This window comes from Anomaloglossus baeobatrachus, chromosome 1 (genome assembly GCF_048569485.1).
Source record: "Anomaloglossus baeobatrachus isolate aAnoBae1 chromosome 1, aAnoBae1.hap1, whole genome shotgun sequence".
NCBI classification, from domain to species: Eukaryota; Metazoa; Chordata; class Amphibia; order Anura; family Aromobatidae; genus Anomaloglossus; species Anomaloglossus baeobatrachus.
This window is the reverse complement of record NC_134353.1, coordinates 91,963,257-91,991,151: the sequence shown is the minus strand read 5'-3', so window position 1 is coordinate 91,991,151 and position 27,895 is coordinate 91,963,257. Positions and strand designations below refer to the sequence as shown.

Genomic DNA, 27,895 nt, shown 5'->3' with positions numbered 1-27,895 from the left:
AAAATAGAGTCCATCTAGAGAGTTGTCCTGCTTGCTTCACTATCTATAGACTATCTATTACAGTAAAGGGTGCTTTACACGATGCGACATCGCTAGCAATTGCTAGCGATGTCGAGAGCGATAGCACCCGCCCCCGTCGTTCGTGCGACATTTGGTAGTCACTGCCGTAGCGAACATTATCACTACGGCAGCGTCACACGCACATACCTTGTCAGCGACGTCGCTGTGACCGCCAAACAATCCCTCCCTCAAGGGGGAGGTGCGTTCGACGTCATAGCGACATCACTGCGGCGTCACTAAGTGGTTGGCCAATAGAAGAGGAGGGGCGGAGATGAGCGGGACATAACATCCCGCCCACCTTCTTCGTTCCGCATTGCCGGTGGACGCAGGTAAGGAGATGTTCGTCGTTCCTTCGGTGCCACACAAGCAATGTGTGATGCCGCAGTAACGACGAACAACATCGTACCTGTGGCAGCAACGATATTAAGGAAAGGAGCAATATGTCAACGATCACCGTTTTTGAACGATTTTGCGATCGTTGATCGTCGCTCCTTGGTGTCACACGCTGCGATGTCGCTACGGGCGCCGGATGTGCGTCACTAACAACGTAACCCCGACGATATATCGGTAGCGATGTCGCAGCGTGTAAAGCACCCTTAAAGAGCTTTTGAGAAAATTGTCCAATTACTTTTGGCTCCTTGAAAAAGAGGCAGCTATATATTAAAGAACTATAAATCCTAAACCCTTACTCCAATTAGGATGGGAATAACCTCAAATAAAAGTTGAGAGTCTGCACTTTAAGCCCATATTGATTATTTAATTGTATCTTGAATATGCTTTGATAAACAGCTAAAATGCCAAAACTTGTGTCACTATCCAAATATTTCTAGACCAAATTGCATAGGCCATTGCATCATTAATCCATTATCAATCAAGCAGATTAAAGGTCTGGAGCTGATTCCAGATGTGCTATTTTCATTTGGAAGCTGTTGCTGTGAACCCACAACATGCAGTCAAAGGAGCTCTCAATTGAAGAGAAACAGACTATTATTAGACTGAAAAAAAAGAAAAAATCCACCAGAAAGATAGCAGAAATGTTAGGGGTAGACAAATCAACAGTTTGATATATTTTGTAAAAAAAAAAAGAAAAGAAAAAGCTCATTAGTCATCTTGGGAAAGCAAAAAGGCCTAAACGTCCAGGGAAGACAACAGTGGTGGATGTTTAAAGAATCCTTTCCATGGTGAAGAAAAACTCTTCACAACATCCATCCAAGTGAACACTCTCAGGGATGTCTACTGACACGACCAACTCCAGGGCCGGGGGTACTCAGAACCGGGCCGGACTAGTGCGGGGATGTTAGCACTGGTGGGGTCTGGATCCGTGACCCTGGTGGTGTCTTTTAAATAATAAAGGGGATGATGATGGGAGTTGATTTTCAGAGATTTTAAAGTTCATGACGCCACCTGTGGTTTTGCGGCTATGTGGGCCACCGCTGCGCTGCATGTTCCCTGGGTCAGGTGATGATGGCGCAGCTGAGGTAATCTTGCTCCCCACAGGTGGAGCGGGACCCCGGGGTGACCATTGGAAATATGAAAAGTCTATAAGGACAGGCTATGACGCAGGAGGAATGGAGACGACACCGTGGCTTTGCAATAACAGTCTGTTACTCACTGTATCGGTTCCAGGTTGACAGCCAGCTTAGTCCACCCATGGTATGCTGGGATCCCCAGTGATGGGCATCCGCCTATCCCGAGTAAGTGTTACGCCCGGGTGGTGGATCCTCTGGACCGTGCCCCTGTCACCTCCGGCGAAGCAGATAGAGCTACCCCTAGACTGGGATAGTCCTGCAAGCCTACCAGAGGGACCAGGGACACGGTTGCCGGAGCAGAAGGCGGGGCAAGGGCAGAGTCCTTCTAGAAACAGGAATGAGGAAGTCCTTGAGGACACAGAGTTCCTGGTGCCAGGTAGAGTCGGCAGACGTGAGCAGAGTCCAACCAGAAGGAGGCAGGGGTCACCGGGTGAAGCCGAGGGTAGGAAGCGGGTTCAGGCTGGAGAAGATGGTGGAGTCTCAGCTGACAGTCCCCGTAGGACCACTCGGACAGGTTGTGGCCCAGGCCAGGATAGCTTAGCAGGACTGTCCCCGCAGGACCTCTCAGACAGGTTGTGGACAGGAACAGGTTAACTTGGTAGAACTGGTTCTGTGGAAGACACAGTGTTAATGCAAGACACAGCAAGCGGGACCTGGACTCCTAGCTATAGAACTCGTAGAACAGGCGACGCCCTCCAGGCAGGAAGCTCCTAATATATCTGACCCTGACTGATGCAATATCCTGTTAGGGAGTGCTGGTTCTATAAGAGGTCAGTGATCGCGCGCGCGCCCTAATGTGCATGCGCGACGCCCGGGTGCCGGAGGCCAGAGCAGGGAGCGGTGCCGAGGAGGACGTGTGGCTGGAGGCAGGGGACCCGGGGACCGGAGCGGTGAGTGAGGAACGACGTCGGGACCCGGGGAGCATAACAGTAAGTCTGAGGCCAGTACCGGTTCACCTTCATTTGCCTTTCCTGGTGGTCTCATCTGCGCTCTTTCCCGCCAGTCCTGTGGCTCCACACACAATGCCCTGAGCCAAGGGTCGTGGACCTCTAAAGGGACTTCTGCCTATTTGGGTACCTGATCCTCTGTGACCCCCTTCCAGCGGATTCATGTGCTGCTTGTGGCCCAAAGGTGCGTACAGCCACCCTGGCCTCCGGTGTTACTAGAAAGTCCTAAAGTCTTTTTCTAGCCTAGGGACCGGGACCCCATTTGGGACCAAATCCCTCCACTTTGGGATGTTGCTTGTGGAACAAGACTAAAGGGGAGTCTGGAACCCCACCCCTAAGTCTCTGAGATTCTCTCTTTAACGTCACCAGGGTCGAGGAAGACCCCCAGGGTCCGATCTCCTAGTCGGTCTCCTCCCAGCTCCTGACTGACTCTGTCAACCATCAACTGTCAACTTTCAAACTTGGCTCCGCCCATTTACCTCAAACAGCTCACCCACCAAGCTCCACCCCCAGGCTGGTTCCAGAGACAGTGCATGTGGCTTAAGTGTCATAACCAGTCTACTGGTCGACGAGCATAATGGGACCTGCCCCGTCACTGATCTAATGTGTGAGCTGATAATTGGGTGTCTGCAGGTTTTTGGTACATGAATTGGTAGATGGCTTCTTTCTTACCTAGGATGGGGCACCACACCTCTGGCTGAGGAGCAGTACCTCTGTGGCGACGGTAGGGTGCCACACTACCATAAAGAGAAGAGTTCTTGAGAGAAAATAAAGAGGGGTCACCACAAGGTGCAAACCATTAATCTGCTTTAAAAATAAAGAGGCCAGATTAGAGTTTGCGAAAAAAAAAAACATCTAAAGAAACCAGACCTGTCCTGGAAATGCATTCTTTAGACAGATGAAACTAAGATCAACCTGTACTGGAGTGATGGGAAGAAGAAAGTATGAAAAAGGCTTGGAACAGCTCATTGGCCCAAACACAGCAGATCCACTGTAGCACATGGTGGAGGCAGAGTGATGGTCGAACATGCATGGCCTCCAATGGATCAGTAGTGTTTATTGATGATGTGACTGAAGACAGAAGCAGCCGGATGAATTCTGAAGTGTACAGGGCGATACCTTCTAGTCAGATTCAACCAAATGCAGCAAAGATGAATGGATGGCACATCACAGGACAGATGGACAATGACCCAAAATATACTGCAAAAGAAATCCAGTAGTTTTTTTATTTTTTAAGGAAAAGAAATGTAATATTTTGGAATGGCCAAGTCAGTCACCAGATCTCAACCCCATTGACCCATTGACCATACATAATTTAAGCCAAAAAGACCCAAAAAGAAGCAACTGAAGTTAGCTGCTGTAAGAGCCGGCAAAGCTTTACAAATCAGGAAACTCAGCGATGGTGACATCCATGGCTTCCAGACTTCAGCCAGTCATTGTCTGTAAAGGATTCTCTACAAAGTATTAAAAATTAACATATTATTTATGGTAAAGTTAATTTGTCCAATTACTTTTGAGCCCCTGAAATGAGGAGACTTTGTAGAAAATGGTTTGCAATCCCTAAATGTTTCATAGGATATTTTTGTTCAAACCCATTATTTAAACCTGAAAGTCTACACTTCCATCTTAGTTGTATCATTGTAAATAAAAACTAGTGGCATGCAGACAAGGTTGGACTGAGGTATCTGGGGGCCACAGGAGAAATTGACTCTAGGGGCCCACTCTACAGCATTACAAGTACCTATTAGCCAATATCTCCTTTATAGTGGAGCATCAACTGTAAAATACAGGCGGCTCCTGCACATCTATTGTGCGCACCATGTGATTTACAATTACGGTAGTTTGCATTAAACGGGTTCTTTGGTGAAAACAAGTTATAACCAATCCACAAGATAGGTGATAACTTATTAATCGATAGAATCTGACAACTGGAAACCACATCAATTGGACGAATAAGGAACTTTTATGCCTGTTAGGACACTTTTAATCACAATTTCAAAAATACAGTAGCAGATCGGATGTTTTACCGCAGCTCCATTCATCATCTCTGTGGCTTCCAGAAAAACCCAAGTGTAGTGCACACAGCCACTAAGGAAATTAATGGATCAGTGGTTGAGTCAAATATGAGCTCCAGTCTAATGGGGCTAAAAGTTTCCCATGCTGCCGATCGGTGACGGTCACAGTAGCCAGACCCTCACTGATCAATAAGTTATCACTAATCTTGTGGAGAGGTGATTACTTGTTTTCACCAGAGAACCCCTGTATGTGCTACTGTGTAGCAAGATGTCACAGAACAGGGAGGGGGTTATACTTCCAAGTATTTAATCATTAATGGAAATAAATCATCTTCTAATTGATATCAGAGAGAACAAATAACCACCATATACAGCACAATCCACTATACCAAGATGAATAATACCACATATAAGGGACAAATACCACCACACCATGACCAGACCCCTTATTACCACCCCAGAGTGACTGAATAATAGCACTTACAAGGGACAAATACCACTACACCATGACTAGATCACATATTAAAACCACATAGTAAATGAGTAATGCAATACTTTAATACAATAAAAACCACAATACTAAACACTAATATTACCACTATTATAGACAGGAGCTCGAGAACCCGGTTTGAGGAGAGCTTCCCTATGTATTCTGGCCTGGAGGAGGAGTTAGGAACACAGAGACACACGAAAGTGAAACTAAACTGTTAGAGCAAGACAGGAGTGGATGGAAGATGGTTGCTGAGCAGAGAGCTGCGCCAGAGCTCCCTCAGGATCAAGCACATAGAACCAGACATCGGAGTCCAAGGCTGTGTGGGTACTAAAGTCCCTGCAGCAGAATCCGAAGGGCAGGAGACTGCAGGTCTTCTGGCCCACAGAGTGCCCAGAGCACAGCAGCATACTACAGCCAGGAGCCGTGATAGAAGAAGCGGCACCAGTAAAGGACTCCCGCTGCCTGCCATACGGGTGAGAATCAGAACCAACCTAAGGAAGAAGGTTTCAGTGTAGCTTCAAGCCACAGGGACCCACACATTACAGCACAAGCAGGAAGGCCTACAACCCACCTGGTTAGGTGGATTCCCTCAATTGCTTCCAGGCTCACCGGACCTGTGTTACCTGTTGGACCAGTCTCCTGGGCCTGTACCATCAACTACCAAGTAAAAGGTAAAGGAAACTACAGCCCTTGTGTTTTCCAGTTATTACCAGCGTCCTCAGTCCTGCACCCCAACATTAAGTACCTCCATCAATCACCTAATACTACCCCCATACACCCTGGGGCCCAGCTCTGCTTGTGGAGAGCTATACCAACCAAGCTGCGTCACCATCTGCCCCAGTGGTCCCCATCCCGCAGAGGCTGCACCTAACTTGCCGCATGCCCACAGGTGGCGTCATGAACTACCATCCCTAGCATCATCCCTACTCAAACTGACACCGCCGAGGTCACGGAACCAGGCCTTGCCGCAGCGTCCCAGAAACGAATCTGCGGCCGGTAACTAGTAACTCCAGGCCCCAGTGCAGGCATGTCAGAAAGGTTGGGGACCACTGCTGTCATAGGTACAAGTGCATTTTGTAAAGAACAGGGTTAATTTAAAATTATCCAGGAATCCAGGGGGCACCATGGAGGAGCACTGGAGGTCTGGTAGATGTGTTTTTAGCATTGCCTTGAGCCCATTTGCAAAGCATTTCTAAGTAAAGGACAAGCCATTTTTATGTTATTATAGCCACAATGAATAGGGACTTGTTACAAATATACAGTAGACATGACGTGTCCTCCATTGATATAAGTCCTTATGTTGCTTTTTCAAACATTTTTCATTAAATTATTTTCCATTTCTGAATCTGTTTTTTTTAGAGGGTAGGGGAGGGGAGAATTGTGTAATAACCATTATTCTATAGCCTGCCTGTCAGAAACAATGAGTGGATCTGGAAGTGAGCCCATCCGGGGTGCCATCTTTCCCAAGAAAAACAGTTATAATGAAAAAAAAATAAATACCTGTATCGATTTATTTTTTCACTTTTCTTTCGGGAGAAATTGACTTTTTTTGAGTACTGAATAATTAATAAATATTTCTCGTTTTATGTAAACTTCTGGGGTGAGTGAGCTAGAGACCCCCGGTTATAGCAGGGCTTTCCGACTGAAGGAACTCTTATATCTGACTTTTCCTTTAAGTCTCAAAATTTAATTTGGGCAGGGGTGTTGGGAAGTAAAGCATCCGTTCATCTCTAGCGGGGTCTCCTTGCGGGAAGATATAAATGAACGGTGTCTGCCTGGTTTGTGGGTAAACAGTGCATTATCCGCGCAGATGCAACCATTGTGCACAGTGCTGCGCTCCCCATAGAGCCGTCCCCGGCTCCATCTGTTCAGATGATTTATTTATTCACGGCACACGTGTTGCTGAGCATTTCAGCTAAAACTCCAGTCAGGAAAGAAATTTCAATAAAAGTCTCTTATCTAATAGCCTAGTGTTGATACTTCACCTTGGTTCTGGAGAAGCAGCCCTCCCTGGAGTCTGATTTCCAGTTTTGGTGTCTGCTGTTCAAGGAAACCATGAAATTTAAAGACACACTTCAAAACGCACAGACCCGATATTGCTCCAGTTAACCCTTTTTTTTACCCTTTGGAACCAATAAGGCTTCCAATGCAATTAGGCTTGTGCTCCTTAATTACATTGGAGCATAGCCTAAAAATATTTCATCGTGGAAGGAAATTTTAAAGGAGGAAGAAATCCAATCATACATGCAAGCTTTTAATCTATAATTGCAGAAACCAGGGCAGCCTGCATACTCCACTTGTTTCATTATGGAGCAGAGTTGGAGGAGACTTGACTGTCTGTCAGCACAAAATAACTGTTCAAACCAAGCACAAGCGCTCTGTGTACCTTTGATGTGGCCAAATAGTTCAGTGCACCTTCCCACCTACTGTGTTTCCTTGAACATAAGACACTGTCATATTATTTTTTTGCCCCTAAAAATGCACTAGGGCTTATTTTCAGGGTGGGGCTTATTCTTGGAGAAACACAGTTTACCATTCCAAAAAAGCAGACCGCCCCCTTCCCTAGAGATTCATGCTTACCAGACCCTGGACGTCTGCATCACTCCCAGGTCCTCCTGTGACCTTCAAATGCAGATAGGCTCCACACGGTCCTCCTCTGCTTCTGGTCGACACTCACACACATTAGATCGCTAACACACACACGTACCAGATCACACACACATCAAATCACACACACAATCACAAACACACACTCACCACACTGTGTGGACACTCATTGGATGGCCCCACATTGTGTGCACACCATCACTGACACTATATGTGCGACCAGAGTCCGGCAGGGTCAATGCACACTCCAACACGTGGGCTGGATTTAGTCAGCGATCACTCTAGGCAAGCGAGCGCTGTCAATCATAACTGTGTGAAATTCACAAAATGCTAACTAAGGGGATGTAATGGTGCACTAAGACCTAAGGGCGGCTTTGCACGTTGCAACATCGCACGTGCGATGTCGGTGGGGTCAAATCGAAAGTGACGCACATCCGGCGTCACTTTCGACATCGTAGTGTGTAAATCCTAGATGATACGATGAACGAGCCCAAAAGCGTCGTTATCGTATCATCGGTGTATTCGCCGACATTTGCATAATGCCGGTGCCGCGACAGGTCCGATGTTGTTCCTCGTTCCTGCGGCAACACACATCGCTGTGTGTGAATCCGCAGGAGCGAGGAACATCACCTTACCTGCCGCCGGCGGCTATACGGAAGGAAGGAGGTGGGCGGGATGTTTACGTCCTACTCATCTCCGCCCCTCCGCTTCTATTGGCCGCCTGCCGTGTGACGTCGCTATAACGCCGCACGACCCGCCCGCTTAGGAAAGAGGCGGGTCGCCGGCCAAAGCGACGGTCGCAGGGCAGGTGCGTACGTAGCGATATCCAGCCAGCTATTACAAGATATCGTACCTGCGACGGGGGCGGGGACTATCGCACTCGACATCGCAGCATCGGCTTGCGATGTCGTAATGTGCAAAGCCCGCCTAAGCCTCACCAAGGGCGCTATGAAGCCCTGAGCATTTGAGTTTAAAGTAATTTTCTTAGACACCATACCGCTAAAATGTACAGTGTTGGCATGACTTTTATGGGGCTAAGTCTCCCACATTTGACAGTTCGTTTATTATGTATTTTAGAGCTGATCTCACATTTAAGAACTCAGATATTTTTGTTTTTACTTCCTTGTGTTCCAAAAGACAAAACGTTTGAGTAGTTCAGCTACTTAGACAAATTTATACACATTGATTCCAAGGAAAAATATATGTTGCATCCCTGCGGCTTCAGGCGCCTCACCCGAGGTGCAGTATTCATCTCGGATACGGAGGAGGTCGTCACCGGTAACCACCACCAAAACACTCATCCAACGTGTACCGCCCTGGGGGCTTGGCTGCGGCCGCCGAGCTGCTCGGATCCGGGCTCGAGTACGCGTCGGTGGCTCGAGCGCCTCCCGGACCGGGGGCCACGTCGCTCTGTTAAAGGGAAGAGGTGGTGGGACTGTGGAGCGGGGTGAGTCGTGACGCCACCCACGGTTCGTGGTGATAGCTGGCACCACCGCTGCGGATGATGGTGGGGGCTCCCGGGGGATGGTGTTATGGCGCAGCCTTGGTGTTAACCCCTCCGTGGGCAGGGGCGGTGTGTCCCGGGGCCCGGTGGTGGGACAGGCGATGTTGGGTGTCGTGGTGCAAAGGTGCCGCGCTGCGGTGCGGTACAGTGCCCGGGTGGCACTGATGTACTCACGATTAATTTGCCCTCAGAGTCACTGGTAAACCAAAGTTCGGGAATGGTCGGGTCCCGCAGTCGGCTGCCTGTGTCCCTTGTGGGGTTGATGGTGGCCCCTTTCCCTTGCACCTCTTGTTCTGTTTTCGGCTCCCCTGCCTAGACAGTGGTAGCCTGCTCCCTGGCGTTTAGCTGCCGGAAGAGCCCTCGGATGCCCGCAGGCACTGGCCCGTTGGGTGTTTGGCCCTTGGCGGTGGCACTCACTCGGTATCGGTGGGCTTTTGCCTTCTTTCGGGACTTGGGTGAGAATGAACCTGTGAGATCCAGACTGCAATCAGTTAATTTGCCTACACTCAATGCCTTCTAAGCTAGGACAGGGTCTGAGTACCCGTTTTCTGGTGCTCCGGTAAACGGTTGACTCCCCGGTTCAGGTCCGGCGGACTCCAAACCTGACCCAGTCCTTACGGTTCCGCCGGTCGTTGCACCGGTACTCCTGCAGGCGGCCACCACCGTCTGCCTGCCTGACGTTTTGGGGTTCCCAGACTCCAACCCGGGTCCCTGACAGCTCTGCTCCTCCACACCTCCTGTCACTTTCACTGTCCACTACAAACTCCTCTTTTAAACTAAACTGTATTTCCTGCCTCAGGACAGTAGTCTCCTCGTTGGGCGTGTCTTTTCTGCCTGACTCCGCCCACCTGGTGTGCCCTACTTTCCCTGAGGGAGGCATCAGGTCTCCCTTTCGGGTGACGGGTGTGTCCTCACAAGGGATGGGGTGTGTGTGTGAGGTGTTACCTGTGACCCCTGGGGGCCAGGGCATTACAAACACATAACACTGGAGCTCTTCCACTGGGACTGGGCTAGGGTAGGTGCTGGGGTAGCCATCATGAGGTATGGAACCTCTTGCCCACTAGTTCAGGAATCCGGGTGGTGAGGCTTCCACAGGGGAAGTTAGGAGCCATCTCACACACAACAGGAGTTAGAACAGGACAGCATTCGAGTCAGGTCGTACTCAGGAACAGACAAGCAAACAAAGACACGGAAAGTTCGGGGCCCGTGATCTGGAGCTGAAGGCTCGACCCAGGTTCTTAGGAAAGAAGGGGGATCCCAGGGTTCACGGGGAGTGCAGAAGGCACCCATGACCCGTTCCACGGCCCAGGAGCTGGGGTAGAGGGAAACTGTCGAAAGGTGATACACAGAAGGAAACACCGGTCTCGACCTCCGAAGTATCCGGGATCGGCTGAAGTCCATCACCGCGAAGCACTCCAATGGCAGTGTGCTTCCAGTGAGTAAAAGAACTTTACCTGCACCCTCTGTGTCGTCCCATCACTACTCCTACCATCATCCTCCCTGGGCCTGAGCTCTGCCTGTGGAGAGTTGTACCATCTGAGCTGCATTATCATCCGCCCCGGAGAAGACCTCCCGCAGCAGCGGCTAAAACTGACCGCAGACCACAGGTGGCATTGTCGCGGGCGGAGGAGGGGACGCCGCGCTCTCCCACTGCTCGGGTCCGGCTGCCGCGGCTGCTGCGGCCTGCTGCTGCTCGGTGGCTCGAGCGATGGGCCGGATCCCGGGGACTCTAGCGGCGCTCCTCGCCCGTGAGTGAAAGGGGATTTTTGGGTGTGGGGATTGGTTATTGTCCGTGACGCCACCCACGGTTGTGGTGATTTGCTGACACCACCGCTGCTCTGTATGGGGATCCCGGGAAGGATGGTATGGAGCAGCCAGTTGTTGTGTTGCCCCTCCGTGGGTAGGGGTTGGTGATCCCGGGGCCCAGTGATTAGGTGGGTGATGCAGGGCTTGGTGGGGTGCAGGGACGTGGGGGCAGTGCTGTGCCTTGCGGCACTGTGGTACTCACTCAGCCTGAGACGATGACACAGTTCTCGGTAAAACACACGGCTGGAAAGACGGTTCCCACGGACGGCTGCACTTGCTTTCCCCAGTAGGTGACGGTGACGGTCCCTTTTTCCTGCACCTAAGATGATGATGGTTGCGATGGGTTCCCACCGGTAACCCGCTCCCCGGCTTGGATATGGGCCGGAGGAGCCCTACTTTGCCCGCAGGCGCTGGCCCTGAGAAACTGGTGCCCTGGCGGTGGCGGTGTCTCTCCGTAACGGTCGGACTGTTGCCTTCAATCGGGACTTGGTTGTTTGGAGACAGACGTCCCCTTCACTGACGGATTTGGCAAATTATGGCGACTCCTAGCCTTGCCGGGATCCGAAAGGCCCCTGCCCTGGTGCTGACTGTTCTTCGTATACTGCTCCAGACCGCCGGGCCACTACCCGTCCGCGTTCCTTCCAGCAACCTCCGAGCAGTCACCCCTGTGGACTATCACCGCCGTCTGCTGACCTTGCTGGCACTGTCCGGGGCACACACCCGGACCAACTTCAGGCTTTACTACTGTCACTTTTCTGTCACTTCAGCTTTTCTCGTTAGCTCCACTACTACTTCCTTCTACTTTACTCCCCTAACTTGAACTTCCACTTCACTGTTTACTCCTTCACTTCCCTAACTGTTCTGCCTGGTTCTTCCCACCTCCAGGGCTGTGAACTCCTCAGTGGGCGGAGCCAACCGCCTGGCCCACCCCCTGGTGTGAACATCAGCCCCTGGAGGAAGGCAACAAGGATTTTGGTAGCCTTGGTGTTCCTAACTGGGGTGTAGGGTGTGGTGGTGTGATGACCTGTGACCCCTGGCTTGCCCAGGGCGTCACATTCCCCCTTAGCAAAATGCAGACCGTCCGCGGGCTGCCCGTCCAACACCGGTTTTATTTTCTGAAAATATATAAAAAGGTAAACGGTAACATATTTACATCTTATAACTTCATCCCAAATCGGGAGGTACATTTCTTAAACGTTGCAAACGGTTTACGGTTACGGTTTCCGCTCTCTCCCACCCAAGCAACCTGGCCCTGATGCTGCCCCTAAAGCCCAGGCAGCACCCCTTGACCCAAGTCCAGCACAAGTTACCCGAGCGGGATCTGTCCTTCCCCTCCAGAGGGTAGCCACCGGTCCCTGTGGTGGCTGGGCCCCATCCGGCTCTACTGCGGGCCCTCCCTCCAACCTGCATCTCCGGAGGCGGCAATACGGAAACGGTAACGGTAAACAACTGATTTACAAGCCACTAACGTCTGTGGTTGCCCTGCAAGTTCACGGGCTTGTCCATGGAAAGTTCTCCATGCAAACTTTTTAAACGGTCCCCACGGGGACAACGGTGCTGGCAACGGCCGGTTTTCTCTCAATCACGGAAGATAATCTGGTTACTGTTCAGTAATCATCTTGCTTATCATCATTTTTCAAACTTTTCAAACTTACAAACAAAACTCATTGGTGGTCCCAACAGGGACTGGACAACGGTGCTCCGCTGCCATTACTCCGGATATTCAGCTTCATCCGAGGGAGGGGGTGCAGAACTCACTCGGCTCTCCTGGCTGCCCCTCAGTTTGGCATCTAGGGCGAACCACCCCCTCTCTCCACAGTGCCGGGTATACTGCACAATGTCGCCCGGCATTAAGTTACGGCCGGGATGCTCTTCAGGCAGGTGGGCATTCACATCCCGCCGGGCTACAAACACTTCGGCCTCCAGGCCCGGTTCATATATAAACCCATAGCCCCGGCGGACATCAAACCGACTCACCTGTCCTTCGTACAGCGGGCCGCGGACACGGAATGTGGCCTGGCGGAGATTCTCCTTCTCTCTAATCGCTCGGGCCACCAGCTCGGCCTTCTTCCTCTCTCTTTCACCGATCTCCAGGCCCAGCGGCACCGGCTCGCTATCCCAATATGGCGCTGCTGCGAGCTCCGGCGCACGGGTCGGGCCCCGCGGGACATTCTGGACGCTGCCCACTGTCAGGGATCTGGGTGGCGGGTCCTGCAGTGTCTTGGCCTTGGGCGCTGCCTTACAGCAACAACCCGGTGCTACCTCAGCCGAGGTGTGGGGGATGAGCACAGGGGCTTTCCGCTGCTGGGCCTTCGGCTTGGAACGGGCCATCAGCTCCTGCTCAGGGGACTTCTCGGGGGATGCCTCCAGTGCGGACTTTGGGGCCTTCCATGGCAGCACCTCCGACTTGCTACGGGCTCCGGCTACAGGTCGGCCCGCCGGGGCGGGCATGCTGGGTATCGCTACCGGTTGCGGTGGCAGCGGGCCTAGTGGCGGGGTCACGGCTTCCGGGACGGGTGGCGAGAGAGGCGGCAGGGGGAGAGGGTTTGGACCGGGCCCCGCAGCCGCGATGACCGTCCCTTCAAGGGCATCGGGGCGTGGGTCACTCACCCTGCCTTCCTCGGCTTCCTCCTCGCGTCTCCGCATGGTCGCAATTACGTCTGCCATGTTGGCCTCCCACTCCTCCATGAGGAGCTGCATCCTAACCTGCAGCCGTTGGTAGAGCTGCGCAGTCCGGATCTCCACCCACGCCGCGGTTCCAGGCGCGGGGGCTACGGTGTCGCGGGACGGCATCCACATGCTGCTGGCGGCTTTTCTCAGGAACAAGATGTCTGCAGAGTCCTGGCGTCCCTGCTTTTATAGGTGCGTTCACATGCAGCCAGCCGCCATCGCGTCCCCCTTAGCTTCTTACCGGCCCCTCCTCTATTGGGGCGGGGTTTTGGCCTTCGCGCCTCTGCTACTCGAGAAGATGCTCGAGCGGGAACTTTTCGCGCCAAAGATGGCGACTTCTGGAATTTTTCAGCCGGATACCTCCGGCGGTCACAAGGCGCACCTCTACCCAACGGCAGAGCGGTAAGATCCTGTTTGTGACGCCAAGTTGTCGCGGGCGGAGGAGGGGACGCCGCGCTCTCCCACTGCTCGGGTCCGGCTGCCGCGGCTGCTGCAGCCTGCTGCTGCTCGGTGGCTCGAGCGATGGGCCGGATCCCGGGGACTCTAGCGGCGCTCCTTGCCCGTGAGTGAAAGGGGATTTTTGGGTGTGGGGATTGGTTATTGTCCGTGACGCCACCCACGGTTGTGGTGATTTGCTGACACCACCGCTGCTCTGTATGGGGATCCCGGGAAGGATGGTATGGAGCAGCCAGTTGTTGTGTTGCCCCTCCGTGGGTAGGGGTTGGTGATCCCGGGGCCCAGTGATTAGGTGGGTGATACAGGGCTTGGTGGGGTGCAGGGACGCGGGGGCAGCGCTGTGCCTTGCGGCACTGTGGTACTCACTCAGCCTGAGACGATGACACAGTTCTCGGTAAAACACACGGCTGGAAAGACGGTTCCCATGGACGGCTGCACTTGCTTTCCCCAGTAGGTGACGGTGACGGTCCCTTTTTCCTGCACCTAAGATGATGATGGTTGCGATGGGTTCCCACCGGTAACCGGCTCCCCGGCTTGGATATGGGCCGGAGGAGCCCTACTTTGCCCGCAGGCGCTGGCCCTGAGAAACTGGTGCCCTGGCGGTGGCGGTGTCTCTCCGTAACGGTCGGACTGTTGCCTTCAATCGGGACTTGGTTGTTTGGAGACAGACGTCCCCTTCACTGACGGATTTGGCAAATTATGGCGACTCCTAGCCTTGCCGGGATCCGAAAGGCCCCTGCCCTGGTGCTGACTGTTCTTCGTATACTGCTCCAGACCGCCGGGCCACTACCCGTCCGCGGTCCTTCCAGCAACCTCCGAGCAGTCACCCCTGCGGACTATCACCGCCGTCTGCTGACCTTGCTGGCACTGTCCGGGGCACACACCTGGACCAACTTCAGGCGTTACTACTGTCACTTTTCTGTCACTTCAGCTTTTCTCGTTAGCTCCACTACTACTTCCTTCTACTTTACTCCCCTAACTTGAACTTCCACTTCACTGTTTACTCCTTCACTTCCCTAACTGTTCTGCCTGGTTCTTCCCGCCTCCAGGGCTGTGAACTCCTCGGTGGGCGGAGCCAACCGCCTGGCCCACCCCCTGGTGTGAACATCAGCCCCTGGAGGAAGGCAACAAGGATTTTGGTAGCCTTTATGTTCCTAACTGGGGTGTAGGGTGTGGTGGTGTGATGACCTGTGACCCCTGGCTTGCCCAGGGCATCACAGCATCACGAACAACTACTCCCATCATCCCTATCCAAAGCTTTATTGACATCGCCAGGGTCACGGAATCGGGCAAGGTCACCATGGCGACCCAGAAGAAGAACCGCAGCCCGGTAATGGGTAACGTCAGACCCCGTGGCAGCATCATATATATCTAAGGTCATTAAAGGGTTAAAATAAACAAGACAATACAAAGTTGTAGGAGTTATAGGTTATCCCGCACATCAAAAGTTGTGTGAGATTTTTAGCTAAAAATGTTATTACCATTCATCGACTGGAGTGCCATTTCTGGCAAGACACACTGAGCTGCACGCCACTGATCAGATGTGACTAATTCATCAAGTGGCGTATATCTCTTAATGAATTAGACACATCGTAATCCTGCATAACCTTCATTAAGACTGGTGTACGAAATACAAGTCTTGAAGGAATCAACCCTTTGCCTCTTACCTTTGCTTTGTAAACCGTATTGTGTCACATATTGGAGACATCATTCAAGATCCAGTCCAAACTACATCCTCTAAAAATCCTTAGTCTTATGTTTCAGCTCATTTTAATGGTATAAACAAAGATACTGAAATTGACTTAAGAGGCTTGTCTATAGGCTTGGGGTTAAAGTCTGCAGTCATTCTATGTGCACCTTGCACATTGTCAGATCTTCTGGTGTCGGGTGTGGGCGTGTGCGTGACCGCAGTCTTTCGATCTGCATCCATGCGAACACGTACCAACTAGATGTGTCTAGGATGGACATGTCTAGTCGGAAAATGGCCAGAACTATGCAAATCACATACTTGTGGTCACAAGTCTTCGGTATTGGCACCGAAGACTTGTGAGGATTCACAAGTCTGCAATTACTTAAAGTGACTGCAGATTGAGCTCCAGGCCCCTTTAAACCTGGCATACTTATAGTGATGATCATACCTAACAGAAAGGAAATGGCAATGACCACAAAGTCCCACAATGAATCCACTAGTTTAGTAAGCACACACCTACAGTCCTGGCATCTTGGTCTGTGACCGCTCATAGTAACCGTTATCATTGCTGTTCCCTTTTTGCTGTATATCTGATGCGACCACAGGGTCTGGGAGGTTACTCGTCACCGGGCCGCCGGTGTAGTGATTAAGGTGTCACAGCGGCCAGGCCCGGTTTTGTGACCCCGGCGTTATCAATAAAGATGGAGGGGTTATTTACAAGGGTGATTAGAGTTTGTATTCGTGACGCCACCTGTGGGAAGGGGGGTTCTTGGAGTTGGTAGAAATGTCAGGGTGGGGGTGTGGTACATTGGATAGATGGGGACCACCCCCCCTCGTTTATTCTGGAATGGAAATTGCCTGGCGGACTTGGGGGCTCTAGAGGGTTGGGTCCCCTGAGAGTCGGTTAGGGACAAAGTTTTTCCGGCAACGGTGGTGCCCCCGAGCTTGTGGTTGCGGATGGGGGCAAATATGCCGGATGGTTTGATGAACAATATTTGGTGTCCGTCATGCTTTGGGGCTACAAGAACCTCCCTTGCATTTATATAAATGGTTATTTATTTGTATTTGTTTATTAATAAAAGGGGCCGTTCTGGCCAATTTATCCAATAATGGTGTTAATTGTTTATTATCGGATGAGGAAAGGGGGTTTATGGGTTTGGCGTTTAACAAGCCGGTTGGGGAAGCCTCTGCAGTAGGGCAGTCAAGGTCTGACAGGCTCGCTCTGCAGATCTGGTGGGGAATGACTTGGAGCACTGGTAACAGAACATTAAAAGACGTGTATATATACTTATCAGCTAATGTGGAACATTTGGGGGCATTGTTTGGTACCTATTTTAATTCAGAGAGGGTATTATGGTGACATGAGAGGCAGATACAGAGTAAAGTCAGACAAAGTAGAAGCAGACAGTCATGCATTAAAAGGATGTGAAAATCTCTTCTTACTAGATATTTTTCTTTTCACGATGTAAAGCCTTGGGCACGGATTTAGATTCTATTCATCGCTTATCCCTCTATGAGGAGATAATGCATCAAGGCCGAGCATCTCTTCCCTGGTAGATAAGCTGTGTTATCTGAATTGGGTCTGTATCACGTCTGGATGGACCTGTGCCTGGGCAGGAGAGGCTAATATACCAAACGCTGGATTAATGTGGAACACATTGTCCCTATCTGAAAAATGGGTCTGAGCCCCCCTCACTTATAAACACGTGAAAGGTCAAACAACAAAAACATATTACAGTGAACATGTCAGGTCTTGGTATGCAACCAGAACCACAAGCAGTTCTGGGTGCATATGGCTAATGTCTGTCTAACTGTCCCAGTGTGTACTAGCATAAAGGGACCTTTAGAAAAAGTATTTTTAAAGAGCCTTTATGATATGGTAATGAGCCATGGGATTAGTCACAAGGTTATTACTTCCCTTGCTAATCAGCCCCCTTAGCATGTAAACACGCTCCTGTGGGTGTGCTAACATTCTAATGAATTGCGCACCGTCAGAGGCATGGTCGCTCTCACCTCCGCTGCTTTTGGCTCAGTGCGCAAGATCAGAATGTTCCCAGACTTTTGATCATGCGCACTAGAAGCTTGGACGCGTACACCCGGATTCATAGAATGCATGACTGGGAGTCTGGGACTTTTGATCATGTAGACTGAGCCGAAAACCAGCGGTGGCAGCGGGGTTGAGCACCTCCATGACTGACGCTGCGCATTCATTAGCATGTTAGCAATGGGGCAGACTAGCCAGGGGAAGTAACTACCTTGCGACTTATCCCTGCGCTCATTAGCATATCATAAAGGCTCTTTAGAAATACTTTTCTAAAGATCCCTTTATCTATGCTAACTAGATACAAGGACATTTAGGCAGGGAATAGCAATATGCACCCAGAACTGCTCCTGGTTCTGGGTACATATTACACCTGACAGGTTCACTCTAAGCTCACATCAGGAAATATTCCTTGTTTGGCGAGTTTTTGAAGGAGTGTTTAGGCTGAGTCCACACTTGTGAGTGACATACTCTACTTCTAGGCCCTTGGAACTCCAAATTAATAAGATTTGTTTTACAAGTGCCTTGGAGAAATCAACCCAGCACAGCCAAATGTGGTGTACTGTTTTATTACATCATGTGACCAGCTTATATAGTACATCACACAAAGAAATTACCATGAACCAATTAGAGCCGCAGGGGTGTGCATAAATGTGAAACTTCCCTCCCCATTAGTGTAAGCTGAACCCTATGACATCATTCAGTTATGAGATAAGACAGTTTCTATAGAATACAAAATGGCTTGTATTCTCTCACACACCGCATCTTTATTTTGTTTATTTTTGCTTGTAAAATAATGGGGGAAAAACTACTAAATAATTAACATTCATTTCTATGCATAGATGACTTGCTGTTCATATGTTCAGGCTTTTGAGCTTCATTTAAACACATCAAGCTTTCAAAAGACACTAACAAATTAGAAGAAGTATACACTTGAAGTGTTTTCTACAAGGAAGATGCTCAATATGTACAATAAAGTTAATTGGAAGCCTAAATGCATCCCCAGGTGTTTTGGGGTTTTTTGCACATTTTTATTAGCATTTCCAATGCAAAAAAAACACTAGAATTTTCTTTTTTGCTTAATAAGTGTTAAAAGAACGATTGAAAAATTGTGGGAAAAAAAATCCAAAAATCACTGAAGCAGAACGCTAAGCAATAAACAAAACTGTAATGGCAAAAACCGGTGCAAAAACACTCTGAAACATGGGCACCACGTCTGTATTTTTTGTGTAAAGGGCCACAGGGTGATAGACGCAGGCGATGGATTCCCCGGCCCCACTTACCAGGAAAAGTGTTGTGGTCCTGGCTGGATGTGTGGATCGGTGCGGTGGTATTCATACCTTTCAGGAGGCCACTTCTGGCCGTTGTTTTGGGCAGACCAGAACCAGATCATGGAGGCAATGGAGATGGAAGCAATCTCTGTCTGACAAATATACACAAGACGTAGCAGGTACACTTCTTGTCAGACATTCGTTTAACACACAGCATCCTTACATACACGTGTTCTAAGTTCACCTCAGTTGTTACTGTCATGGATGTTCCCAGTCCTTCTGCCACCCCCCAGCTTAGCGTAACAGAATGGAACATAAAAGTCATTCTTTTCCGCCTGCGGTTCCATGTCCTCCCAGCCATAAAGAATAACGACGCTCTCGGATCTGCCACACAGGACTGCATACTCATTTCACATTCAACACCATTTCGGCCCATTACCTCTCAGTGTAAGCTACTCAGGGCCTGCCACTAAGCGTCCATCTCCAGGCCCTACATATAAAGATCGCATTCAACTTCTTTGCTAGTTTTAGCTGCTGATCTCCATTCCGGGTTACAACCTCCCTCCTTGAGTCTGTTTGTTCTTTCACGCTACTCTTGCACGGTCTTAACATTGCAGGATCCAAAAATCGCCCACAGAGTGCGACCAAAACACAACTCGTCAGACTGTACATCCATCCTACTCACTAGCCATTCCCTATCTGAATTCTAAGATGGAGTCTGTCCTTTACCTAGGGACGTCTCCTCTTCCTGTGGGCTAATCCCACAGCTTATGTCACGCTGTACTCTAAGAGGTACAATAGCAGTACAGCGCAGTAATGTGGGACAGAGAGGATTCCTGAAACTACCTGAAAAGGTAGTTAGCTGGTAAACGACTAGGGGATGTTAGAGTGGAGAAAACGTATGAGCAGAGAATTCCCTAGCAGAGGTAATACTAGTCAAGCCCACCAGATGGCAGTAGAATCGTCAGAAAGCCGTGTCACAACATGAGGTCTTGTAAATACACAGGGGCAAAGTCTAAACGTAGTCAGAGGGAAGCAAATAGTCAGTAGCCGGGAAATCAGAACTCAGAAGCAACGGAGAATGGGAAGACAAGGACAGAATATAGGTAAACAGAAAAGGAACGATCAGGGAGACAGACGAGCAGGGAGCTGAAGGGAGACAGGGGGAGAGACACTGACAAGACGGAAACAGAGAACAGAGGAGGTTAACAGGTCAGGTGAACACGGAGGTCAGTAGGGGGCAGGGCAGACAACAGATCACTCACGAGCAGAACACAGCAGAGCCAGAAATATCACTGGCATAGGCCCAGAGAAACAGTGCCCTAATAAAGCAGCCTGACCTCCAGGACAAGGCAGGAAGGATTAACCCCTAACGTGACCTGTATCAGAAGTGAAACTAAAAAAAAGGCTCAGCTGCAGCTGAGCCAGGAGTAAATTGAGACAGCTTAACTGTTTCTTGCCCTGCAGTCAGTTACCAGGCAGTCTATCTTACCAAAACATCCTACATAAGCTTTTACCTATATTATAACATTCGGTCACCAGATGGTGACATTTACTTGCAGGCACATTATACTACATTGCTTAACTAACATTGCTACATCTTTACATTACACTACATCTTATGCATTCCTATACCACACATTACTTTCCTACATAACACTAATTTATATCTTATCACAGATATACAGTATTTTTTAGATTATAAGCCACACTTTTCCTCCCAAAAATTTGGGAGGAAAATGAGGGGTGTGTCCTATAATCCAAATGTAGCTTACTGGGAGGTGGTGGAGAGGAGTATCAGGAGGCAAGGACAATGCTGCGAGTGCTGTTCTGGGGTTGCCAGTACTGGGGCTGTAGGCACTGTGCTGCAGGCTGCTGTGCTGCGGGCAGTGAGAAAGGGGCTATCCTGAAAAGTTTGGCAGTGCGAGCTTGAAATAATGGCTCCCAGAGTCAGCACGTGCGCAGATGAAGCTCTCGGCTCAAGATCTCATCTGCGTAAGAGCCACCTCTGGCCCATTGATCTTGCAGCAGTAGACTTAAGGAAAATGGTGCCCCGAGGTGGCACATGCGCAGATGAGATTTCGGCTTGTCACTGAGTCGATAGCTCAATCTGCGCACGCACCAAATCCAGGCACCATTTCTTTGAAGCCCGCACTGCCGACAGTTTCTGAATATTGTCTACCTCACAGCGCCAGAAGTTAGTATCTGAAACACCCGCCACACCACCCACAGCATTGCTCTGCTCCACTACCACTCCTGCCTCCTGTGACCCTGCTCCACCACTACTGCCACCCCCCTCAATAAGACACCACCATATTATAAGATGGCCCGCCCTTTTTTTTTTTACGCCTTTTTTTCTTTAAATTCGGGATGCGTCTTATAATCCGGTGTGTCTTATAAACCGAAATATATGATATATTTAAGAACTTTTTTGCTCTCTTCAGGGGTAAGAAAACTTTGCCCCCAACATTATGCTGCACCCATTAACATTTTCTCCCTGAGAAAGTTTGTGGGCTCAACTTTACAGCAAGTAGTTGCTGGCTCCTAACTAGAGATGAGCGATGTTCGAGGTTCGCCAATTTCATGTTCGAGTGATTTTGGGGTATGTTGGAGTCGTTCGACGAACTGGAACAATTTGCTTCAAGTTCGGCCGTTCGAGTTACCATTCAATAACGGTTCGATCACCAAAAGCTTGGGTTTTCACAGTAAGGCTATGTGCGCATGTTGCGTATCTGCATGCGTCCTGTGTCCCCAGCACAATCCCTCTCTCTTTCCTACTCACCGATCACAGACGTCTCGCTGCACGGCTGTTACAAATCTCCAGCGGCATTTCCTCTTTTGAAAGTGGCTGCCGCTTCATTATTCAATCAGGTATTCCATGCCTTCCCCGCCCACTGGCGCCCATGATTGGTTGCAGTCAGACACGCCCCCACGATGAGTGACAGCTGTCTCACTGCAACCAAGCACAGCTGCCGGCGGGCAGCTCTATATCGTGCAGTAAAATAAATAAATAAACAATAAAAAAAAAATAAATGCGGTTCCCCCCATATTTGATACCAGCCAGGATAAAACCACACAGCTGGAGGCTGGTATTGTAAGGATGGAGAGCGCCACGTCATGGGGAGCCCACCACCCTAACAATATCACCCAGCAGCCGCCCGGAATTGCAGCATCCATTAGATGCGGCAGTCCCGGGACTCTACCCAGCTCATCCCGAATTGCCCTGGTGCGGTGGCAATCGGGGTAATAAAAAGTTAATCATGGCAGGTGTCTCCCTGAGATACCTTCCATGATTAAACTGTAAGTGAAAGTAAATAAACACGATCGGTGAAAAATCCTTTATTTGGAATAAAAGACAAAAAAACACCCTCTTTCACCATTTTATTAAAATCCCAAAATACCCCTCCAGGTCCGAAGTAATCCACACGACACTGTCGGCTCTGCTACATGAAGATGACAGGGAGCCCCATAGAACACGATCGCTGTGTCCTCTCCACGTAGCACCTGAAGTGAATCGCGCTGTCACCAGACTTCACTCTGCAATGCAGACGTCAAGATTACCAAATCTGCTTATGTTTCTCATTAGAGCCAGTGGCTGAATGGTTAGAGTTCTCGCATTAGTTCATGAGTTCAAGTCCCGGCAGTCCTGGGAAAGAAAATTTAATTTATTTTTAATTTTAAAATATAATTTTATTTATTTATAATTTAATTTAATTATCCACTGAGGGGAGGATGATGGGGGTTATAGTGCCTGCGGTGATGATGGGGGTTGTAGTGCATGCGTGTGTGCGGTGATGAGTGCGGTACTGCTGGTGTTTGAACACCCATCCGCCCGCCCGTCCGTCCATCCGCCCGCCTGCCCGTCTGTCCGCCCATCCGCCCATCCGTCCGTCCGCCCGCCCGTCCGTCCATCCGCCCGCCCGTCCGTGCATCCGCCCGCCCGTCCGTCCGCCCATCCATCCGCCCATCCATCCATCCATCCGCCCATCCATCCTTCCATCCTTGCAGCTGAACAATCTGCTTCTAGATTCTCCACTGCAGTATAGAGCTAAAGATTACCAAATCTGCCTATGTTTCTTATTAGAGCCAGTGGCTCAATGGTTAGAGCTCTCGCCTAAGAAGCATTAGTTCACGAGTTCAAGTCCCAGCTGCCCCGGTAAAGAATTTAAATTATAATTATTATTTATTTATAATTTAATTTAATTATGCACTGAGGGGAGGAGCCGGACATCAGCTGTGAGCCACGGGACACACCTCTAAAATTGGAGCAGTTCACGGAATGAGGCTGCATTGCTCTCTCCTCTCTCTCTCTCTCTCTCTCTCTTTCTAACTCTCTCTTTTTCTCTTTTTTTTCTCTCTCTCCCCTCCCTCTTTCTCTCTCTCTTTTTCTATCTCTTTTTCTCAGTCTCTCTTTTTCCCTCTCTCCCTCTCTTTCTCTCTCCTCTCTCTTCTCTCTCTCTCTCCTCTCTCTTCTTCTCTCTCTTCTTTCTCCACTCTCTCCTCTCTCTCTCTCTCTCTCTCCTCTCCTCTCTCTCTCCTCTCTCTCCTCTCTCTCTTCTCTCTCCTCTCTCTCTTCTCTCTCTCCTCTCTCTTTTCTCTCTCTCCTCGCTCTCTTTTCTCTCTCTCTCCTCTCTCTCTTTTCTCTCTCAATCTCTTCTCTCCTCTTCTTTCCTCTTCTCTCTCCTCTCTCTCTTCTCTCTCTCTCCTCTCTCCTCTCTCTTTCTCCTCTCTTTTCTCTCCTCTTCTCTCTCTCTTTTCCCTCTCTCTCTCTTTTCTCTCTCTCTATCTTCTCTCTCTTCTTTCTCTCTCTCTCAGACCTGGCAATGATCAGCTGATGCGGTCACCTGACGGCATCAGCTGATACTATAAGTCGAGCGGTGAGGTCGGCTTTTTAAAGCCCGGCCGGCTAAACTATCATCTGCTGCTGTTGGACAGGAGTCTGCACTGAAGTGTGTAGTTTTTTGGGGGGTTTTTTTGCACTGATGCATCAGCTGATTGTATAAAAGCCGTTTATACAATCAGCTGCTGTGTCATGTGATTCAGGCCCTTGAACCTGACACATCATCTGATCGCTTTGCCTTCCAGTAAACCGATCAGATTATATTGGATCTGAATTGGACGGTGCGGGACCCTTGACCCAGGATTACTGCGGAGGGGGATTCTTTATTTCAATAAAGATGGCGTCACTAATTGTGTTGTGTTTTATTTCTAATAAAAATATTTTTCTGTGTGTTGTGTTTTTTTTATCTGTACTAGAAATTCATGGTAGCCATGTCTAATATTGGCGTGACACCATGAATTTCGGGATTAGGGCCAGTTGATAATATAAAGCTAGCCCTAACCTCATTATTACCCAGAGAGCTATCCGTCACCAGGGCAGCTGGAAGAGTTTGCTGAGCCTTGTACTTCTGCAGCTGCTGTCTGCTGCCCGTCTGTATGGAGGAGAGCAGACAGCAACTGCAGAACTACAAGGATCAGCATTCTCCATTCACTAGTGTATGCAGGAGAGCAGAGAGCAGCTGCAGAACTACAAGGCTCAGCATACTCCATCCAGGATTGTATGCAGGAGTTTTTTGCCCAACAAAAAAATGACGTGGGCTTTGCCATATTTTTGTATGCTAGCCAGGTACAGCAGGCAGGTACGGCTGCCCCCAATCCCCAGCTGCCTATTTGTACCCGGCTGGGAACTAAAAAAATAGGGAAGCCCTTTTTTTAAATATTTCATGAATTTCATGAAATAATTTAAAAAATAAAAATCGACATGAGCTTCGCCCCATTTTTGTGTCCAGCCAGGTACAACTAGGCAGCTGGGGATTGGAATCCGCAGCACAGGTTGCCCGAGCTTTCTGGGCCCCTCTGCTGCGAATTGCAGTCCGCTGCCGCCCCAGAAAATGGCGCTTTCATTGAAGCGCCATCATCTGGCGCTGTATTCAACTCTTCCAGCAGCCCTGAAGCCGGGTGGCTTGCTGGGTAATAATGACTTAATACTAGCTTTGTTTTACTAACTAGTATTAAGCCAGAAATTCTTAATGTCAGGCAAGTTTGACCCGGCCATTAAGAATCTCCAATAAAGGGTTAAAAAAAAGACACCACACAGAGAAAAAATACTTTAATATAAATAAATACACAGATACACTTAGAGGCTCCATGTTTATTACTCCCTCTCATCCCTTCACGATCCATGGTCTTCAGTCTTCTTTCTCCTTCAACCCATGCAACTCTGCTACATCAGCTCCATGCAGTCTATTCACTCAGTGAGTGAGCAGAAGCTGCAGGCTGTAAGCGGTAATGTCACCGCTGACAGGCGGGTTGCTATAGCAACGGTGATCTCCGTTATTCACCGGCTGTGGCAACCAGTCCTTGCATGTGGGCTGACTCTGTAAAGAGCACACACATGCAGGAACAAGGAAGCCGACCATGTGCCAGAGCATTTCGCTGGTACACGGAGATGCTGGAACGATCACCGTGTACCGGAGAGATGCACTGACAGGACCTAGCATGACATCTAGCCATGTGACCAGTCTGTAGCCAATGAGATAATAGACACGTGACTGGTCACATGCTATTTTGACGTCACGATAGATCCTATCATCAGTGCTGGTTACTGGGAGGACGCAGCGATTATCGGAAGGAAAAGCGGCGGGGACAGAGTGCAGGACGCGTCGCGGGGACCTGTAAGTGTTATGGCAATGTTTATTAACTGTATGTGTACATGTATAATGTGTTTTTATGTGTTTCTGTTTGCCTCCCATTGTTTTCAATGGGTTTCGAGTGGTTCGTCGAACGGTTCGTCGAATGGAGCCTCCGTTCGACGAACCGAACTCAAACGCCAGGGGGGTGGCTCATCTCTACTCCTAACTTTTTCATTTTTTCATCCTGTCTCTGTAGGACTTTGTAATGGGACTTTCTACACTGCTGAGAGGGACAATCCAAGAAAAACTGAACTGGGCATTTAATTTATACGATATTAATAAAGATGGATATATCACTAAAGAGGTAAGAGACTTTCCCATAATGTAGAGAAACATCGTCTTATTCTGACCCTTATTTTCCAAATTAGAACATTTTAGTTCTCCTGGAACCTCAAGCGCTTGAGACAGGTTTCTTGAGGATCTATAATTTTATTACTATAATAGACCTAACTATTTAATATGGGGAACCACCCAAATGATTCTATAACAACATCTCGACAGAAAAAAGTGGTATTTGACCCAAAATTAATAAAAGTATTTTTTATTGAAGTATTACAATCATATTAAAAATATTAAAAAAGCAAGAAGTCCAAAAGGTAAGCTTCACCACACATAATTATAGTATAATAAGCATAGAATTAATAATGCCAATTCACTAACGGGATCACATACAACTGAAAATGATAGGAGGGGGGGGTTTATAATAACAATTATATTTTTTAGAGTAAACTGCACAGTGCATAGAGGGTAACTTAATTGTTAGTGCTAATCAATATATACAATTACAATACACTAAGTGCCTCTCAACTAACAAGCATAACCTTGATCAATATTCCATATATCTCCTCAGTTTAGTAGGTAACCATAATGATGATACTGACCCGTTAATTTAGTCATGTGAAGCCTCCAAGGTCTCAACGCGTGTTTCACCTCTTCATCAGGGGACGTATGAAGAAGTTGGTTGAACATAGGTTTCTTGAGGAGCTGAAACATTTATATTATTGGACATGGATTAATAAACGCATTTCTATATTGTTTTAAATATCAAATACTACTGTTTTTTGGCATATATATATATATATATATATATATATATATATATATATATATATATATATATATAAAATCAGTTCTCAGCGTAAATGAGTACACTGCCTTTGAAAGTTAAGAATAATTTTCACGATTGTGGCACTACTGAGTTTCACAGAACATTTTTTGACCCATAACATGAAAGTATGGTAAAAGATATAACTTTCATTCCAAAACTTCAGTTTTAGTCAAGTTAGTTGATGCAAAAATGAATACACAACACATCAAAAACTAATACATCTATGTTATATGAACTTCAAGATTTGTAAGGACAGCACCAAGCACTTCTAAGCCTGGAATGTATAAGTTGGTGACATATTGTAACATCCATCTTTATCCATTTTTCAAGAATGACCTCTTTTAGAGTCTGGATGCTGGATGGAGAATGATGACAACTTGTCTCTTCAGAATTCACCATAGGGTGTTTCAACTGCGTTCAGATCAGGAGATAGACTTGGCCATAAAGTTTGGCATAAAAGTTTTGAAAAATTGCACCAAAACTTTGCCATTTTTCAGGTTTCACACCAGTTTCTCCAATCCCTGCCAAAATGGTGCAGCACAGGGTGTGGCTGTCGGTGTGACACCACAGCCCATCTAATTCATGACCAGCTGTCCTGTTCTGTACTCCAAAAATCGCGATTGTTGATGAATCGAGGCCATAGTTTGCATATTTTGATAAAGTTAGGGCAAATCCACGTTTGCAAAAAGAAAAGCAAGATGAAACAACTGGCAAAAGGGCAAATGATCAACCAGGCCTATATTTGGATAAACCTTAGGCGGGCTTTGCACGTTGCGACATCGGTAACAATGTGTTACCGATGCTGCAGCGATAGTCCCGCCCCCGTCGCACGTGCGATATCTAGTAAAAGCTGCAGTAGCGATTATTATCACTACGGCAGCTTCACATGCACATACCTGCCGTGCGACGTCCCTCTGGCCGGTGACCCGCCTCCTTCCTTAGGGGGGCGGGTCGTGCGGCGTCACAGCGACGTCACACGGCAGGCGGCCAATTGAAGCGGAGGGGC

At 48.9% G+C, this 27,895-nt stretch overlaps 1 protein-coding gene across 5 annotated transcripts in view; it reads left to right on the top strand.

The window, feature by feature from the left end:
• The window catches only part of KCNIP4 (potassium voltage-gated channel interacting protein 4), a 1,162,298-nt gene that overhangs the window by 1,117,921 nt on the left and 16,482 nt on the right, over positions 1 to 27,895 (top strand). For all 5 annotated transcript variants that reach the window (XM_075346923.1, XM_075346924.1, XM_075346922.1 and 2 more), the window contains exon 5: positions 25,978 to 26,085. In XM_075346923.1, the coding sequence (XP_075203038.1) occupies positions 25,978 to 26,085 (108 nt within the window). The remainder of the gene's footprint in view (positions 1 to 25,977; positions 26,086 to 27,895) is intronic.